Genomic DNA, 16227 nt, shown 5'->3' with positions numbered 1-16227 from the left:
CTGTAATTTATTTTAATGTGTGTCTCCCGCTTTAGACTCTAAGCTCCTTGTGGGCAGGGATGGCTTAGCACACAGAAAGGACTCGACCGATCTACCGAATGCTTTGTATGTGGTTACAAATTCAAATGATGGGAATTCTCGCCGAACTAAAGAAGACTGGAATGGAGCTGAAAGTGGGTGGGGCCAGAGGGAGAAAAGAATGAGCCAAGAAGAGGGAAGAAGGAAAAAGAGAGGGGCAGCTAACCAGCTCCCACCCACGCAACTACCGTTGTCTGGCCCGGGGCATCCTGGTGAATCCAAAGCTGCTGCCACATCCACTTGGTTGACCGCACCCCGAGATCTGGGTCTAGATCTGGAATCCAGGGCTCTGACTACAATCCCAGGCCTCTGACTGGGGCCAAATGATTGGCAGGATTTTTCTGTCAGATATATTCCTGCCTCTTTCCAGAAGCTATCCTGAGTTGACAATCTGTGAAAAGGCCACAAAACGTATATCCAAGCTGCTTGATTCCAAGTCTGCATAAATTGAATTTTATCCCATCGTCATCCTGTAGTTTGTTCCCTCTAAGGAAACTGGTGTGGTGCATTAATCACCAAAACATTTTTCTCTTAGACTAAACTCTCCAGCTTAGTGGCGCTACTGGAGAATTTGGTAGGGTGTGATACACTGTAGGCCCTTCCTTTAGTTCCTTGACTGTGGGGACCATTTCATTCATTCATTCATTCACTCAGTCGTGTTTATTCAGTGCTTACTGTGTGCAGAGCACTATACTAAGAGCTTGGAAAGTTCAGTTGAGCAACAAATAGAGACAATCCCTGCCCTCAACAGGCTTACGGTCTAGAAGGGGGGAGACAGGCATCAATAGCATCAATATAAATAGAATTACAGATATATACTCATTCATTCATTCAATAGTATTTATTGAGCGCTTACTATGTGCAGAGCACTGTACTAAGTGCTTGGAATGAACAAGTCAGCAACAGATAGAGACAGTCCGTGTCGTTTGACGGGCGCACAGTCTAATCGGGGGAGACGGACAGATGAGAACAATGGCAATAAATAGAGTCAAGGGGAAGAACATCTCGTAAAAACAATGGCAACTAAATAGAATCAAGAATCAATATATACACATCATTATTATAAATAAATAGAATTGTAAATATGTACATATATACACAAGTTCTGTTGGGGGAGAGGGGAGTGGAGCAAAGGGAGCGAGTCGGGGTGTTGGAAAGGGGAGGAGGAGCAGAGGAAAAGAAAGGCTTATTCTGGGAAGGCCTCTGGCATTCTATAACTCCTCCTCAGGTCCAGATGACAAAAAACAATGGATGTAAAGAAGTTAACCAAATTTGATCCAGTTGATCAATAAAATCAGATTTTCATTAAAATCATTAATTTCAGGTTGCTTTGAAAAGTGTGAATTGTCTCAATGCGTCTATTAAATGATATTTTTAACACAAGGTTTGAACTTCTTTTAGTTCACCTGATCCCGGTCACCCCTGTCAAAAATGGGATGAACGCCAAAAGCCGAAAGAGAATAATGCCCGATCCATTTACTGAACCTCCTGTAGCGGATCCTATTTATGAAGCTCGAATTTACTGTAATATCCCAAACATAATGGAGCGTAGTGCTGAAGGTAGGTTTTAAATAAAAATGCCTCATGTTTTGGGTTCTTAAGGAATTTTTCTGAATGTTACAGAATTCCATACCAGAGGTAAAAATTAAAACTTGGCCTGAATGTTCTAAAAACTGTTGATATTGTTTGGCTCCTTATCTTCTTTATTTTGCCATTTTAATAAAAGTACTTTATTCACGTATTTTGAGATTTAATTTTTGAGGATGTACTCTAAACTACTGGAACCAAAATAATAAAAGGGAATTGAAACCTGCAAAGAGTGTAAAATGACAGTTTTCACAGATGTGAAATGATGACTCCCTCTGTCAATTTTCACTGTAAAGATCATCACCAACATCATCGTTGCGTTGTATTTTGTAGCACTTACTAAGTGTTAAGCTCTGGGTTAGAAACGATATAGTCAGATCAAGCACAGTCCCTCTCCCACATGGCTCACTGTCAATTGAGGAAACAGAGGCACAGAAAATCAAATGACTTCTCCAAGGTCACCTAGCAGGCAAGTGGCAGAGCTTGGGTTAGAACCTAGGTCTTCTGACTCCCGGGTCTGTGCTATTTCTATTAGTCCACGCTGCTTCTCAGTGTAATTCAATAATCATCATGAAAAGTCTTAAGGTCCAGGTCATACAATAAAGAGTAATGCAGAAGTACGAGATGAAGCTTTGGCAAACGTAACTGCAAATAAAACTGTAATTTTTTTTTCATTTCCATTCTTTTTTTTTCCAAACCTAAAATTGAATTAATATTGTATTAACATTTTAGAACGTTGCTGCTTTGAAATAGAGAAAAATACTTCAAACTCAGCCTTGGTTTAGAGAATTTTTCAGAAAAAAAAGAAAGAGACGAAAAGTGAACTCCTGTGGGGATTTCAAATTCATCTTTTGCTTGTAGTAATTAATCGTTTGGAACTCAGAATAGAATTGCGTAACACTTGAATAATTGAACTGCAGATAGTTGCAGGAATATAGCTATTCTAATAGCTCTGCTCTTTTTGAAAATGATTAAATTGCCTATTTTTTACTCTAGGTCATGCACCTCATTATTTTAAGCTGGTATCTGTTCATGTGTTGATTCGCCACGGTGATAGGTATCCTCTTTATGCCATTCCTAAAACCAAGAGACCCGATATTGACTGTACCCTCGTAGCCAGCAGGTAAGTTGCATGCTTTTTTATCCTGTATGACGATAACTCTTTGGTCTCTACCAAATTAAAAGTAACTAGGATCCAGACATCTCTTCATTTTTTTCTTTCAAAATTTACTTTCAAGAATGGAGGTAGGGCATTTTTGATTGGTGGCTCTTAAAAAATGGCAGCTAATGTTGTTTTTAGTATTATCACTTCTACGAGCTGGTACCCAGAAATCATTCATGGTTGCTCTGTGGATTTCCTCCTTCTCTGTTTCCCCTATTTTGTTTCATTTCCATGTCCATTGCAAGCATGCACCTTTCCTTGAATGCCCTCTTTTGGTCTTTGTTTATCCTTGTCCCGTTCTTTTCTTTACTCTTCTCTTCATCCTCTCTTCTTTCCCCCCTTCCTCCTTCTCCTCTGAATCCATTTCCTCCTCGGTCTTCTCCTCTCTCCTTGTCCCTCTAATCTTTTCTTCTTGTCAGTCTTCCTCCCACCGCCCCTCCCACTCTATTTTGGTTCATTACTTCCACTTCTAATCCTCTTTTTGTCTGTATCCTCTGCCTTTTCCTCCTTTTTTCTATCTGTCTCCTCAAATGCCTCTTTCCCCACTCGTGCCCTTCTTCTTTTCCTTATAACCGACTGCCACCCCCATCTCTGTCCCCCTGTACAATCTGTACAGTCTGTTTTCACTAAGGGCCCTACTTGAACCTGTGCTGAACAATCACTTCTGAGCTCTGAGAGGCCTCCAAAACTTGGAACTGTGCCAAGAGGCAACTGATTGTGCCATACTTAACCCTCTGTGCCTTTAGTTAGCCTGGTCCAGGGCCCCAGACCTCTCTGGATTCTTGGGATCTGGAGCCCAATGCTGCTTCTCTGTGTGCCGGCCCAGTGCCACTCCTCTTGACCCTCTCTGTTCAACTCCTTCATCTTTTGCCAGTTTAGTACGGTGCTCGGCACCCAGTAAGTGCTCAGTAAATTGGATTCATATGCAGGAGAGTATCTTCTGGTACTTTTCAAAAGCAGAAGAAGAAAGACTTTTGCTAAGGAAGTGTCTGTCTCCCCTGCTAGCCTCCTCAAAGGCAGAAGTCGGGTCCCCTAACACCTTTGTACTCTCCCATTTGCCTAGTACAGTGCTCTGCACAGAATAAGCACTCAGTGAGTACTACTGACTAATTGAAGGGTGGAAATGGTGAAATTTTGAAATTAGCCATTTAGTGAAGAATACCAGAAAGTACGTTAGAAAGAGTGCAACAGTCCTCTTAGAGGGTCCTGCCGGAGAAGTGATGTTCATTTATCAAGGTTAAAGAGAATGAACAGGGCCCCAGATATGTTGTGAAGGGAGGGAACCCTATGTTGTAAAGGAAAAGGAGACACCTGCATATAAAAAAGGAAATACATCCTCATGAGGACTTGAGCTCTGCAGGACATAGCCCCTGGGGTGTGACTCAGATTAATCTGGCTTTGGCCTAGGCCATAGAATCCAGCTGGACTTGCAAGTGAGAGCCGGTCGAACCAAATGTTTAGAGCTACTGCCCCTGCAAGGCAACCCCCATTCTCTCTATCCAGCCCCATATCCCAGCGTCCGAACCAGAGCTCAACTCAGCCACGTGGGCTCCAGGTCTCTCGGCTGGACTGCCATTCGGTATTGTGAAGCCTGTTACTTGGCCTGCCATCTTAGGTACAGGGATACCACTGATAAATGATGGGAGAGATCCTGGAGTGTAGGCTACAAGTCCCTTAGACTGTAAGCTCCCTGTGGGCAGGGAATGTGTCTTCCAACTCTGCCAAAATGTACTCTCCGGAGCGCTTAGTACAGTGCTCTGCACACAAATACCATTGATTGACTGATTAGTACTTACTGAACACCTACCTTGGGCAAAGCATTGTACCAAGCTCTTGAGAGTGAACAGTAGAATTAGTAGCCGGCCAATGAAATACTTTATAGAGAGGAGGAAGGAGAAGTGGAGAGCTATCTATGAGCTAGTGCTTAAATAGGGGAGTATGAAAGTTGATATTTAGAAAAGGGCTATGGCTAATTGTCAGCCAGTACGTCAATCGTATTTATTGAGCACTTACTGTGTGCAGAACACTGTACTAAGCCCTTGAGAGAGTACAATATGAGACACATTCCCTGCCCACATTGAGTTTACAGTCTAGAGGGGGAGACAGACATTAATATAAATGAATACATAAATTCCAGACATGTCCATAAGTGCTGTGGGGCTGGGAGGGGGGATGAATAAAGAGAGTGAGTCAGGGCAATGCGGAAGGGATTGGGAGAAGAGAAAAGGAAGGCTTAGTCAGGGAAGGCCTCTTGGAGGAGATGTGCCTTCAGTAAGGCTTTGAAGTGGGGAGAGTAATTGTCTATTGGATATGAGGAGGGAAGGCATTCCAGGCTAGAGGCAGGATGTGGATGAGAGGTCGGTGGCGAGACAGAGGAGATCGAGGTTCAGTGAGTAGGTTGGCAGTCGAGGAGAAAAGTGTATGGGCTGGGTTGTAGTAATGATGTATTTCTTAAGTGCTTCATCTGTACCAAGCACTCTTCTAAGTGCTAAGGTTAGATACAAGGTAAACAGAATGTCCAAAGTGGGGCTCACAGGCTAAATCTCCATTTTACATATGAGGTAACAGAGGCAAAGAGAAGTTAAGTGGCTTACCCAGGCACAGAGCAGAGGCAGGGTTAGAAACCATATTTTCTGCCCCAAGCCCATGCTCTTTCCACTAAGCCACGCTACTTCTCTAAGCAGGAGAGTAGCAAGGTGAGTTAGGAGGGGGCAAGGTGATTGAGATATTTAAAGGCAATGATGAGGAATTTCTGTTGATGTGGAGGTGGAGGGCAACCACTGGACGTTCTTGAGGAGAGAGGAAGCATGGCCTGAATGTTTTTGTAGAAAAATGATCCAGACAGCAGAGTGGAGTATGGACTGAAGTGGGAAGAGACAGGAGGCAGGGAGGTCAGCAAGGAGAGGCTGATACGGTGATCATGGAAGGAGAGGGTAAGTGATTGGATCAACATGGTAGCAGTTTGGTTTTAATTAAAGTGGGTTTTAGGTGCACTAATCCTCAAACAGTAGTTAGGGATAGTATACCCTGATGGAGAGGAGAAATTAATGGAGGAAGGATCCTTGGGGGAGATGTGATTTCAGAAGTGTTTTGAAAATGGGGAGAACTGAGATCTAGCAGATTTGAAAAGGAGTGTTTTTTCCAGGCGGGGGGAAGGGTGGGAGCAAGAGAAACAGCGTGGCCTAGTGGATAGAGTACAGGCCTGGGAGTCAGAGGACCTGGGTCTGATCCCAGCTCTGCCACTTGTCTGCTGTGTGACCCTGGGCAAGTCACTTCTCTTCTCCGGGCCTCAGTTGCCTCATCTGTAAAATGGGGATTAAGACTGTGAGCCCCATGGGGGACATGGACTGCATCCAACTCAATTATCATGTATCTACCCCTGCACTTAGTATAGTCAACAGCCTGGCGCATAGTAAGTGCTTAACCAATACCATTTAAAAAAAAAAAAAGAGGTCAGAATTATGAGAGATGAGCCCAAGAAGCAGTTGGTAAGTTAGCTTCAGAGGAACAATGAAGATGTGTCAGGGATAGCCTGGGAGAAATTTTTTTGAGAAAAGCCCGCTTCTAGTGTGTGTGTATTCTGCAAGCCTAAGGGGTTTTTTCTTCTTTATCTTGATAATCCTCTGCCCAAATTGAAGGACAGTGGGAGGGGAGCATCCCCTCTAGATTGTGAACTCATTGTTTTCAGGAAATAGGTCTGCTACCTCTGTTATATTGTACACTCCCAAGCGCCTAGTGCAGTGCTCTGCACATAATAAGCGTTCAGTAAATGCCACTGATTTGATCGATCCCAGAACATTTGCTGTGAAGCTGATTTACTGGCCCCGTGTCATCTCCACTCCCCTCCACAATTCCTCTTTATAAAAAAAACCAGTCTCCCACTGTGCGGTCACCTAACCACTGTATGGGACTGTCAGCCAGCTGATTATTCACTTCCTAAAACAGAGTAGTGCAGGAGATGGTAGCTGAAAGCCGAAGCAATTTGTGCTGTTGGAAACCAAAAATGTGGATTTATTGAGCACCCACTGTGTGCAGCGCACTGTACTGAGAGTACAGTACCATAGATACCATAGGGTAGACATAATCCCTGCCCTTAAAGAGGCTTCAATCTAGAGTGGATGACAGATATTAAAATAAATTGCAGATAGGGGAATCAACGAAGTAGAAGGATATACGATTAAGTGTTGTGACGGGGTGGGGGGAGTTTTGAAGTGCTTCAGGGGTACAGACTCAAAGGAAAGCACAGGCTACACACATGAAGGAGGGCTAAGAGGGTGGGGTGATGAGAGGTTAAGAAAGGGAGGAGGTGTGATTTTAGTAGAGCTTTGAAGGTGGGGGTGACTGATGGCCTGGCGGATATGAAGGGCGAGGGAGTTTCCAGGTCCAAAGAGTGATTTGGGCGACAGATGAGATCGAAGTACAGTGAGTTGGCATTAAGAGGAGCGAAGTGTACGGGCTAGGTTAGAGTAGGAGATCAGTGAGGTTAGGAAAGGCAGGGCCGGGGACAATCTTAGTGCTTGAAGAAATTGTGTTCAATGCCAAGATAGACGGACAGCCTTCGGAGGCTTTTGGGGAGAGAGGAGATGAGGACTGAGGATTTTTAGAACAGTGATCCAGGCATCAGAGTGAAGTATGGACTAGAGTGGGGAGGGACAAGTAGGGAGATCAGCAAGGAGGTTAATGTAGTGGTAGAGGTGGGCCCAGCATGGGGACCAGTTGGGACGGAGAGGCCAGGATGGATAGTAGAGATGTTTCGAAGGTAAATCTAACAGGATTTTGTGACCGAATGAGAGAGATGAATATAGGATAATGCCAAGTTTAAAGGCCAATGAGATGGGGAAAGTGGTGGTGCTGCCTATGGTGATGGAAAAGTTGAGGGGAGGAGAAGAGTTTGGGTGGGAAGATAAGGAGTTTTGTTTTGAGCAAGTATTTTGGTGCCGTATTTGCTTTTCCTGGGGATCTCTGGCTGATGGTGTTTTGGTTCGTTGCCTGTGAGATTTTTTTTTCCAAATGGAACTTTTCATATTTTTCATTTTAATAGGGAAGGAGAAGTGATCAGGGAGGAGAGTTTTGAGAAACTCAAAATTTGAGTTAGACCATGATGATTTTCAATTTAGTCTACCACTCTTTAGTTTGTTACTAAATCCTTCATGCCCGCCAATCTCTTTCTCCAGGCAGATTTATGGGACATCGGAGAAGAAATCCAACGGGAGTAATCTTTATTTAGCAGATGATTGAGAACTAGTAAGGCTGACCTTGTTAGTGAGAAAGACATCAGGTGCCTAGAATGGGTGCTGAAATCACAATTTACATGGCAATGATTGTAGCTCTGAGGAATGGTCATGAAACTGAAATGTGGAAGGTGTTTTCTCTTGTGTCCATCTCAGTAAGAGAGCTGAGTTCCCCATACTGATAAAGATCTCCCCAAGGCTTCTTAAAAAGTAATAAAAACAACTTGGGACTATATACTGAATCTGTATTTTGAATCGGGAATTTCAGACCTTCTAGGAGTTGATTTAGGAAATAGAAAAGGGAACCACCATAACAGTGTGATTCTTGGAATCATGAAGAGCAAAGAAACTGCAGGCCTCTGACATTCCTATTCATCAGCTGCTCCAGTCGGCTGTTGAGCAATTGGTCAGTTCCACAAGTTTGGCTTGACCGTGCCTTCCTGAAAGCACAGCCCTGGAACTTTCAGAGGGTTTTGGAAGCAGGCGAAACAGTTCCTGATTTGGTGTTTATAACCTATGAAACAGTGAAAAAGAAAGCAGTGGGGTAGATAAATAACTCAGGCCTAGCACTGTGTCAATGCAACTGTTGTCATAATTCATAAGAATGTGCCATAATTCTAATTTGGCACAAGGTATTTAGCACTCCTCATTCATTTAGGATTGGGGTACCCTTGCCCCCGGAAGGGGGGGAGAAACCTTACCCCCATCCTAGCCTAGCTGGGCCCTGAAATTATCACCCTGCCAGGGGAGGGAAATCCCAGCCTCACCCACTTTGGGTTATGGGTAGAAGAGCTGTCCCTGCCTTATCACATCCTACCCAGGGAAGGGGTTCCATTATTCTGCTCTCTTATCTCCTACTTGCCCTTCCTCTTTTCCTCTCCCTCACTGCCTTGTCTTTTAAGCCTCTTATCACTGAAAAAAAGCTTGGATAGAGGATAGACCAAGGACCTGGGTTCTAATCCCCATTCTGCCACATCTCTGCTGGGTGACCTTGGTCAAGTCACTTATCTTCTCTGGGCCTCAGCTACCTCATCTGTAAAGTGGGGATAAGAGTGTGAGTCTCACATGGGACAGAGACTGTGTCCAAACTGATTAATTTGTGTCTACCCCAACGCTTAGAACAGTCCTTGGCACATAGTAAGCGTTTAACAAGTATTATTATTATTATTGCGTATGGTGGGAGGACTACAGCACTTGCAGCCAGACTTCTGCCGATCTGTCCTAGCAACACACTGGCGTTTTACACCTTGAGCAGGACCCCTAACTGCTCTGTGCCCCAGTTTCCTCATCTGTAAATGGGGATTCAATACCTCTTCTCCCTCCTACTGAGACTGGGAGCCCTGTGTGGGAAGGGAACCATGCCCAGAATAAAAATAGAGCCAGCTCATTATTTGGTAAGCATGGCACAGACTTTAACACGGCACCATTGTTCCCAGTGTCAGATGAGTCCACGTAAATGTTTCTCAGAGCACAGAGCAACTGCGATAGAAGAATTTATTCATTCAGTCAGTCGTATTTTTTGAGCTCTTACTCTGTGCAGAGCACTGTACTAAGTGCTTGGAATGTACAGTTAGGCAACAGATAGAGACAATCCCTGCCCAACAACGGGCTCACAGTCTAAAGCGATACTTCATGTCTTGGACAATCATTTCCCCGAGGTGAACAGTTTGACGATGCAGAATGTTACCTCCTTGTTGTAGGCGGGACGCTATATTCTGTTGACAAAGTGGGAGGTTTTTTGTTTTTTTAAGATCAGTTACCTGACTCATCTGCATAAAACCATGATCTTTTTGAGAAATATTTTGAACATAGTTCTTTTGGAAGTTTTAGATCCTATAAATCTAAGCAAGCAACATGGCCTAGTGGTTAAAGCATGGCCAGGGAGGCAGAAGGACCCGGGTTCTAATTCCAGGCCCGCCACTTGTCTGCTTTGTGACATTGGGCGAGGCACTTCAACTTCTCTGTGTCTCGGTTCCCTCATCTGAAAAATGGAGATTAAGACAGTGAGCCCCATGTGGAATAATGGACCGTGTCTAGCCCGATTAGCTTGAATCTACCCAACATTTAGTACAGTATTTGGCACTTAGTAAGCACGTAACAAATAACCTTTTTTTTTTTTTAAAAAAAAAAGGGCAAGCTATGACTGCAACAGGATGTGATACTAAATTAAGCGTGTGTTTCAGACCACTAGGGAGTCTGCCATTAAATTACTTCAGTGCAGTACAACTTCCTTGTTTTTAAATTGGCTTCTTTAGAAAACAATATTAACTCTTTCAGGCCCCTCGGGGCTGGCACTTAACAAATTATTTTTATTATTTTTAAGTGCCATCGAGTCATTTCCGATTCCTATCAACTTCCTGGATATACTTTCTCTAGAACTCCTGTCCTCTGCCATAACCCACAACTTTTCTAATGATGTTTTCATTATCACTGTTATGGTCTCTGTCCATCTAGCTGCTGATCTGCCTCTTCCATGGTCTTCCTGGACTTCCTCTGTCCATCTAGCTGCTGATCTGCCTCTTCCATGGTCTTCCTGGACTTCTCCTAGCATTATTGTCTTCTCCAGAGAATTAGTCCTCCTGATTATGTGTCCAAAATATGCTAATCTAAGTCGAATCATTTGGCCTCCCAAAGACCACTTGGGTTTAATTTGCTGTAATATCCATTTGTCTGTTTTTCGGGCAGTCCATGGTATTCACAAAAGTTTTCTCCAACACTACATTTCAAAAGAATCGATGTTCTTTCCATCCTGACTTAACAAATACCATTAAAAAAATGTCTTTATAGCCCACTGAGAATAACAAAGGATGAAGAAGAAAGGGAAGGCAACACTGAATGTAAATTTTCATAACTCATAAGGTTTTATACTTGAAGTCCCTCTCTTTTAAACAAATCAATCAATTGTATTTTTGCAGTTACAAAGCTTAGGATGATAGCTTTGAGGATCAAGGGAGTAGTAGTTGAGATATTTCTACCGCTTACTTGGTTTGGATTTTTTCAGTTTTAAAATAGTATTCACACTTTGTCCTTTATTGGCATTTTAATAACTAATGTTTTATTGATGTATTTAAAAATATAATTAGAATCTTTCTTTTTCCCAGTTGAAAGGTTTTCTACTGTTGAGTCGTCCTTTAATTTGGAGAGTAGGTTGAAGCACCTTATTTACATGTCTATATGGTTAAGTTGGTTGGACTTCATTTTCTGATAAGTATTCCCCTTTAGTCTGTGTTCTGTGATTGTTTTTACCACTCTGGTGCCAGTGCTCATTAATTACATAGATTAGACCACAGCCCCGTGGGCTTTTTAATAGATATGCAAAATAGTTTGTAGTCCTTTCTTGAGCTTTTTGAATTAAGGATTGCAGCATCAATAGTTGGGGAGAAATGATTATAAGAAAATGAAGCTAAGTTTTGAAGGCCAGTTGTAAGCCTTGAATTAACATTTTAATGATTTTTATCATTTAACATGCAGGTTGCAGATTTCAAAGAGAGCAAAATCATGTCTGTTTTTCTTGAAGAGTTCATTTTTTCTTTAGATTTGATTTTTTTAAAAACTGAAAAAGTCAAAGCTGTGTAAAGTGTAAAGATAAAGCATAGTGTCCAAGGTGTAGTCAGGTGTTGTCTTGAGTGTAATTTAGAAACATCATAAAGTGATGTTTCGAAGACTGGGATAATTCAGTAATTGAATTGGGACTCTTGTATAGGTCAGTGACTGGATCAATATCCATTGATTATCAATTTAAAAGGTGCAGCAGTAGAAGAGCACCACTTTCCAAAATTAGGACCAAAAAATACGTTTACTCACATAATTGCTTCACTTTGTTGCATAATATTTGTAACTCCAAAACAGGCAAGGGATTTCATGTAGGCAATTAAGTCCAGCAAGAGGGGGAACAAAGAGCTAAAGGAGGAAGTAGCGGGGAGGAAAGAGAAAGGTAAGAGGGCTTTTGAGACCGCATTTCTAATTTTTTTTCACAGTCTGAATTATAGTAGCCCCCTTGCAACCTTCCCTCCTTTTCCCACCCCAGAGTTTGTATGTCTGTACTCCTGTACCCAAAACGTCCTTCTCCCAGCCTGAGCCTGAATCCACCCATGTTCTCACCCGCTCTCACTATTTACAAAAATAATTATTTTTATTTCCTCCTCAAAAGTCAGCAGAAGGTTGGCAATCAGGCAGTATAGGCAGTTATGTGAGTGAATATGGCACGATTAACCAAATTTGAAATTCCAATTATTTCTCAATTAAAATTTCAAAAGGCAATCCCCCATCAGCTATTTAGGGAGCACCTGCCTGCCATTTGGATAGGCAGGCTTCTGAATCCCCCCCTTGCTTTGGGAGAGGGAATGTGGCCTCCTCCACTTCCAACTGGCTGGGAACCTTCAGAACCTTCTTGCTGGGGCTATTTACATTGTGCTCCATGGTGTTTTTGACCATGTTGAATGTTGGTGCAATTTCATTACTCAGACCAATCGATTAAGAATCTCAACACTCTGTAAGGGAAAGATTGCCTTCTCTCCAGCAAAATAAGAAATGGACAAATCATCCTTAAAATCTCAGCAACGACAACATATATAGGTAACCAAACTACCTTGTAAACATGGAAGATTATGACTTTTCATTAGATCAAAGGTGTGAACATGAGGTTGGTTTTCTAGAAAGTACAGGACCAGGAGACAAAAGCCTGTATAGACAGAGAGAGACATACACACACACACACACACACACACACACCACACACATATGTGCACCTGAAAAAAAAACCATACTGAATCAATCAGTAGTACTTACTGAGCATATACTGTGAGCAGAGCCCCATACTTAAGCACTTGGGAAAGTACAGAAAAATTAGTCGTCAGGATCCCAGACCTTAAGGTATTAACAGTCTAGTGGTGCTTCATTCATTGTCATATTTATTAAGCATTTATTGTGTGCAGAGCACTGTAGTAAGCGCTTGGAAAAGTATATGCAACAATAAAGGGTGACAATCCCTTCCCACAACAAGCTCATAGTCTAGAGTGGGAGAGACAGCCATCAATACAAATAAATAAAATTAATCATCTGATGATGTCAGAAAGACCTAGAGATGAGTCGCAGAAAGCCAGAAATAAAATTGATAGCCCACGCAAAATTGTGCCCAGCCCTGACCACCCACCCCATCAGCCCTCTTTGGGGTTGTTTCTCTCCCAGAACTCCATCTCTGGGGCTTTATGTGGCTTGTGCTGGACTCAGGGCCAGACAAGGAGGTCACCTCACTCCAATGGGGCTTCTGGGCTTGACTGTGGCCTGGAGAAGTTTGTCTGCTCCCTGCTGGCTCTAGGACAAGGATGGAGGCCTGACCGGGATGGGTTTGGGCGGCCGGGAGTGAGGAGGAGTAGGCTCTGATCTCAGCCAGGTGAGAACCCATTCCTCACTGCAGCCGCTAGTCAGAGAAAGGTCAGCTCCAGCAGGGAAGAAGCCTAAAATGTGGTGCTACCAGCCCTCCCCAGAAAGCCGTGAGCCTGCATCCTCCTCAGGAGAAAGGATTTGCAGGCCGGTTTAAGTACCATCGGCCCTTCCATCTGCTAGAATTAAACACTGACTTTTGGAAAAATCACCCTTTTAGAAAGACATTTTCATATTTTGTGGTACAAAGCGCTGCGGCCTAGTGGCTAGAGCATGGGCCTAGGAGTTGAAAGGACCTGAGTTCTAATCCCTGTTCCACCACTTGTCTGCTCTGTGATCTGGGGCAAGTCCCTTCACTTCTGCATGCCTCACTTTCCTCATCTGAAAATGGGAATTAAGACTGTGAGCCTCGTGTGGAAAAGGGATTGTGTCCAACCCAATTTGTTTATATCTGCCCCAGCGCTTAGTATAGTCCCTGGAGTGTAGTAAACACTTAACAAATATCACAGAAATTAATGTAGAAAAGTGTGGATCTAAAATTACAGGTGGTAAAACATTGGTCACAAGGAATGGGGTAGGAGCCCCCACCTAAAGTTAAAGCAGGAACCCTTTGCTTCTAGCCCCTGAGCTAGATCTTGATTGGTTAGCCTCAGCCTGTCGTTCATTTAAAGAATAATTTACTGTAAATCTCAACATTTCAATTTATTTGATTGATCATGATATTTATTAGGCTGATATTTATGTGCTGACTGTCAGGGAGAATACAAATATAAATGTTCAGACACAGTCCCTGGCCCATAAAGGGCTCATAATCAAAGTGAATCTTTGGAAAGCATGTATGTTTTCCAAGATTATGTCATTAATTTGGAATAAAAAAACTAAATGCAAAATTCACACTTCCTTGGCATACCAGATTGTGTTCTCATTTTAAGAGGATTTTTGTATATTAACGTACAGCAAAACTGAAATCGTTAGATTTTTTTTTTCCCCTGACATTTTTTTTTGTTTGTTTTTTTAATGAACCGTTTGCACAGACTGGTTTGGCCCATGATGCATAGCGGAACAAGCATGCAAAAATGTTTTGATTTAAATTATAAGTGGTTGGATGAAGGTTTATTTTGGATTGGAAAGCGTGATTCAACAAAGGCTTTAAAAACTGGCAGTATTTTCCTAACTCCCTTTTATTGGTGTGGGCAAGTGAGTAATTAATAATTGAACTCTGAAGTAATGAAAAAGCAATGATCAGAGAAGTCAAAGCCGCCATCTTAAGAGGTGAACATCCATAACATAACAATACCTAAAAGCAGTCAGGTTGCAGTCCTTCTTAATTTCCTTTTTGCTGTTAGGGAGAAGTATTCTTCTTTCTTAACTATACAGTTGAGAAATTCTCTTTGTTTTCGATTCAGGGTTGTCCTAGAAGCCTTCTCAGGGTTGCCTTGGTACTTAACTCCATCTCCTTGAGCTATCTGCAAATTGGCAAATTGAACTCCCAGATTGGTATTCTAAAACAAGAAATGCCCAATAAAAGTATGTCCTCTCTGGGCACCAAAAAGCTAATCAATCAATCATATTTATTGAGCACTTACTATGTGCAGAGCACTGTTCTAAGCATTTGGGAGGATACATTCAACATAATTAGCGGTTACGTTAACTGCCCATATTGAGTTTCTAGTCTAGGGGATTAATGTTCAGTATGCATTTACATGGGGCTTTCCCCATGAATCACGTACTGACAGCTTCCTCAGTGGGGCTATTCGAACATCCTCCTTTAAGTTCCTTTTAGCTTCATTAGCAGTTGAGTGAGACCCAGAGCATACATTTACTCTGCTGTTTTAGGGTTCTGTTTCCAAAGGGAATGTCTAATGTCAACTGCGTTGTGTCTCCAGGTTTCCTAAGAGGAGGAGTATCAAGCTTAAATTTAAAATGGAAAAAGGAATCAGGAGCCCTGAGTTTTAACTCTGGCTTCCTTGGCTTTTCAGGCGACCATGGGTAAATCGTTCTCACTCTCAGTGCCTCTCAAGCAGAGCTGGCATGAATGCATAGTAGGAATAATAATAATAATGATCACGATTGTTGTTGTTGTTAGTATAGTAGTTGTTAAATGCTTACTAGGTGTCAAGTACTGGGAGTATATACCAGATAATCAGGTTGGACACTGTCCCTCTCTCCCATGGGACTCACAATCTGAGTAGGAGGAGGAGGGAGTAGAATTTAATCCTCATTTTACAGATGAGGAAACGAAGGCCCAGCGAAGTGACTCACCCAAGGTCACCCAGCCGAGTCAGGCCCGTACTCTACATTTGCCCTGCAGTGGATTGCAGTTTTCCCCTACTCTAGATTTCTGCTCAGCTGGGTGGAGGCCGTGTTACTCTGAATACCCTGGGCAGGCAAGGGTGTAAAACTGTCTCTGCGTGACTGCTTTCAAGCCCAAATCTTCATTGTCACTGTCACATCATCTATTGCCAACAATTCTGGGTGTGGCTTTTCATCAGCTCCCCACATCCCCCCCTCCTCTGAATCCTTACCCCTGCGACCAAAGTTGCACACCTGACTGCTCTTCCCCTGCACAACCTCAAACTCTTCTAGACAGGTCTTCTGCACTGGTCTTCTACACTGGTGCCTCCAGCAATTCTTCCTTTCAGTCCGAGCCTTTGTCCAAACTGTTTTCTTTGTCTTCTACTTGATTTACTGCTCACCTCCTTGGGGCCTTTGGAATAGGATTATAATCCTTGACCTCTGCTTTAGAGCCAGGCTGCTTTTCTTCCAGCCAGGCCAATTTACCAAACG

General features: G+C 42.8%; 1 protein-coding gene across 5 annotated transcripts in view; it reads left to right on the top strand.

Annotated features, from left to right (window-relative positions):
- The window catches only part of PXYLP1 (2-phosphoxylose phosphatase 1), a 94595-nt gene that overhangs the window by 69524 nt on the left and 8844 nt on the right, over positions 1-16227 (top strand). For all 5 annotated transcript variants that reach the window (XM_039912762.1, XM_029061847.1, XM_029061848.1 and 2 more), the window contains 2 exons: positions 1480-1638; positions 2662-2788. In XM_039912762.1, coding sequence (XP_039768696.1) covers positions 1480-1638; positions 2662-2788 — 286 coding nt within the window. The remainder of the gene's footprint in view (positions 1-1479; positions 1639-2661; positions 2789-16227) is intronic.

This window comes from Ornithorhynchus anatinus, chromosome 1 (assembly GCF_004115215.2).
Source record: "Ornithorhynchus anatinus isolate Pmale09 chromosome 1, mOrnAna1.pri.v4, whole genome shotgun sequence".
Lineage (NCBI taxonomy): Eukaryota > Metazoa > Chordata > Mammalia > Monotremata > Ornithorhynchidae > Ornithorhynchus > Ornithorhynchus anatinus.
Note: the sequence above shows the minus strand (reverse complement) of the source record. Positions and strands in the feature narration are given on the sequence as shown.